Below are 3,260 nucleotides of genomic sequence, written 5' to 3'. Positions count from 1 at the left end.
ATATAACTTATGAGTCATAACTCATGTAAAGGGACCAGCCGACTACCGTTTGCCTTAACATATTGTGAGGGCTATACCTCTGGTTTATGATGCATGTGATTACTTTTTGTCATGATATAATTTTTCAAGAGAAAAAGAAAGAGACGGAGAAAAAGCAAATCTTAAATGCTATGTAGTCGGAGTTATTAACCCTTTTTCATTGTTGTTACAATTGCACAAATCATTATTGAATATGTAACATAAAAGGAAAATAGAGAGAGGCCCGGGGGGGGGGGGGGGGGGTAATCTTGGCACATAAACCTGATGGATAACAAAAAGTTCAGCATAATACTCCATTGACACGACCTAGCATCAACCAGTTCACAGCTTCGAAGTCACAGGTGGAATTGGACTTTTAATCACCCTAATTAGGCCCTCTTGAGTTGCCGATGCAACATGCTGCTCATCAAAACATGTAAAAATCGGTTCATGACACAGACATCACTTGGATGGAAAGAAAACAGCAAAAAGAGTAAGAGGTAATTAAAGAAGAATAGAGAAGGTTGTTTCTGCTATTTATGAACATATAATGAAATCCTTACCTCACTCTTTCTATTGAGAATTTTACCAGAAACAAAACCGCGTGCATTGTAGGCAACGGGACTGTATATCTGGGGGAAAAAGCCAAAACAAACTTGCAAGCACAAGCATCAAAACAAAACTAAACATGAAAACTAAACACTCTATGGCACGTACCACAAATAATAGCCAGTCATCAGCTCTGAGAGGCCGGTGAAAGTGCATCCTGAGATGGAATTGAAAACAAGCTTATAGTAATGATTGAAAAAAGTGGCAAAGGAATGCTCTTCAATCAACTTTAACCATGAACTTAAATGCAAATACAATAGTTGACGACATGTATGTCAGGATATTTAAGTTTGCCAACAGAGATACTTCCAAGACATGGCCAGAAACATCATTTGATAAATTATAGTAGCAGTTCATCTATTCAGCAATACAAAAGGAGTTGTCCAATTTTTTTAAAATGCAGTTTGCCACAAGGCAATAGTTACCTGAATTCACTTCATGCTTCTCGTTTAAAATCAAGAGCCATGTTAGCAAAATATGATTTGGTCATCTTTTTCAGACATATAACAGCTTAAGCTCCATTATAAAAGCAGGCCCTACATTTTTAAACTGACATTGATTATAAAAGTATTCTATAATTTTGGCATATTGGCCACACACTTTGGTGTTTAATCATCTGGTAATATGACGCAGATACTTACCAGTGGTCCAGACTAACAACACTTGTCTTCAAATTCTTCCGATGGTGGGGATTCATACTTGAAGAAATATCAGATCCGAAGTATATGCCACTACACATCTGCAAATGACAAAAAAAGCATATTAAAAAAAGGAACAAAAATAAATCCAGGTAAATTGGACCTTTATCCAGATATCATTAATAATATTTGAATTTATATTTGATTAAGAGTACAACAAACATCACATAGAGCATTATTTGTGCTGGTAAACTGTCCCAAGAACTCTTTTATATATGCCAAGTAAAACTTTCTTGGGGCAAGGCCCACCAACAAAAATTTTCATCCTGACCTCTACGAAGGGTCAAAATAACAGTGAGGCTGATTTTTAGTCATGTAAATATAACAGATAGATGATATGGCTTGTTAACTTAATTGGAATATACCAATAATTACAGTATAAAGTTCCCTCAAAAACAACGCAGAACAATACAAAAGGCCACATTGCTCATTCATTATGAGATACTCATTCTGCTCAGCTTTTATTCAAGCAAAGCAGAACCCACCTTGGATATATATTTATAAAAAGGTTTTCCTTACCTATGCAAGGCCTGATCATCAGAGAGTTAGCCTTTTGCTCTAAACCAATACCTCGAACTGCAATACAAATCAAATGTACCCAAGATGTGGCTTGTAAACACAGATTTGCATGCAAGCAAAAACCATATTCATATTTCTAGAATAAGTGATGTGCATATTTAGCCCATAGGAAAAGATGAATATCCAACACAATAAACCAGGCTAACCTTGGAGGAGATTTAGTCTGATTGGTTGAAGCATTGGGCTCACAAAATTGTATCTCTATGGGCCAAGGAATGAAATTTTTAGCGGCCATCTTGTTCCCATAAGTCCTAAATCAGCCAAACACATTTTAGCTATTTAAGATGAAAAAATTAGAGTAAATAATCTAACCAAACAACAGCTTTCATTCGGTTGTTAGGCTCATAATCAAAAGATGATCTTTAGGTACAATAACAATGAAAATCCATCCAATTTCACAATTACTGCAAAGTACACATTACCCAGGAAAAACAAGCAACGGTACTCAATGCAAAACATAAGCAGACATAACAGAACTACGAAACATTGTCCCATGCTTGTCTCTATCAATTCGTAAAACTAGCAGAAAAGTATTGATAGCATTAAATACAATTCAGTTTAAACAAGTTGACAGGTCGCATATCTGGCAGATTTTCTGGTTCCTATCTTCAAGTGAAGCCGAATACAGACATAATTATGGTTCACTTTATTCTTAGGCTCTTACTAGAAGGCTATCCCGGTCTACTTTACTGGAGGCACACAAGCTTATATCAAATAGGATCTGAAATAGAGAAAGCACTATGTCTGTGTGTTGGTGTGCTTGCATGCATTTGCTGCCGGTGATTATTTTTCTTTTTTCTACCTCATCTAAATTTCTCGTTTTAAAAAAAAAAAAACTTATTCTTGACTCTTTGGTGTGTCTCTTGTATACTTCCCATGGGTTGTGACCCTTTTCTCTCATAATGAAATTTTTTTTACTCATAAAAAATTTATATATAAAAAAAAACTGAATTTATACTCATGAATGTATGTAGATTTTTTTTAATAGCCTGGTAGAGAAGTATACCATCAACCATACCACGTGTATCCTAAGACTCCCATGTAGCATAGATAACTATATAGTGAGCTTGACAATACCAAAAATAGCATCTTATCTTCAAAGCAAGTAAAGGTGGACATTCATCCTTAGCCTCATATCTTTGAACATTAAAACATCCTACGGAATGGTGAATTCCTATAATATATATATATATATATATACACACATATATATATTTTGAATGGTGAATTCCTATATAATATATAACTTACCTTCTTTTAAATCCTAAAGATGGTTTTGGTTGCTAAATGAGGCAGCCTTGTACCAAACCTAAAAGTTACTGAACACAAAATAAAGAATTTAGTAATTCTCCTATA

General features: G+C 34.8%; 1 protein-coding gene across 6 annotated transcripts; it reads right to left on the bottom strand.

The window, feature by feature from the left end:
- Window positions 1-285: 285 nt before the first annotated feature.
- Window positions 286-2,942, bottom strand: LOC115958224 (acyl-coenzyme A thioesterase 8-like). 6 transcript variants are annotated; one of them, XR_004084484.1, is made up of 7 exons: window positions 2,051-2,705; window positions 1,845-1,901; window positions 1,269-1,366; window positions 1,053-1,163; window positions 736-784; window positions 582-650; window positions 286-438 (listed from the first exon to the last, which is right to left on the bottom strand). XR_004084484.1 is itself a non-coding variant. In XM_031076621.1 (7 exons), exons 4-7 carry the CDS (start codon window positions 1,364-1,366, stop codon window positions 361-363), a joined length of 294 nt encoding a protein of 97 aa, XP_030932481.1. In that variant the 5' UTR covers window positions 1,845-1,901; window positions 2,051-2,155; window positions 2,911-2,942; the 3' UTR covers window positions 286-360. The 6 variants fall into 6 exon arrangements, 4 of the variants coding, with proteins under 4 accessions (XP_030932481.1, XP_030932480.1, XP_030932479.1 ...); XM_031076621.1 differs by lacking the exon at window positions 1,053-1,163 and adding an exon at window positions 2,911-2,942 and having other exon boundaries at window positions 2,051-2,155; XM_031076620.1 differs by lacking the exon at window positions 1,053-1,163 and having other exon boundaries at window positions 2,051-2,155; window positions 2,569-2,705.
- Window positions 2,943-3,260: the final 318 nt, after the last annotated feature.

The sequence above is a fragment of the Quercus lobata genome, chromosome 8 (genome assembly GCF_001633185.2).
Source record: "Quercus lobata isolate SW786 chromosome 8, ValleyOak3.0 Primary Assembly, whole genome shotgun sequence".
NCBI lineage: Eukaryota > Viridiplantae > Streptophyta > Magnoliopsida > Fagales > Fagaceae > Quercus > Quercus lobata.
The sequence above is the reverse complement of the archived record's forward strand: the minus strand, read 5'-3'. Positions and strand labels throughout refer to the sequence as shown.

Bases quoted from the DNA above. Each gene is read 5' to 3' on its own strand.
- LOC115958224 (XM_031076621.1), bottom strand. From the start codon at position 1,366: ATGTGTAGTGGCATATACTTCGGATCTGATATTTCTTCAAGTATGAAT. The intron at 785-1,268 runs GTAAGTATCTGC...ATTCCATCTCAG, and splicing joins GTTGTTAGTCTGGACCACTG to GATGCACTTTCACCGGCCTC. The intron at 651-735 runs GTACGTGCCATA...TTTTTCCCCCAG, and splicing joins ATGACTGGCTATTATTTGTG to ATATACAGTCCCGTTGCCTA.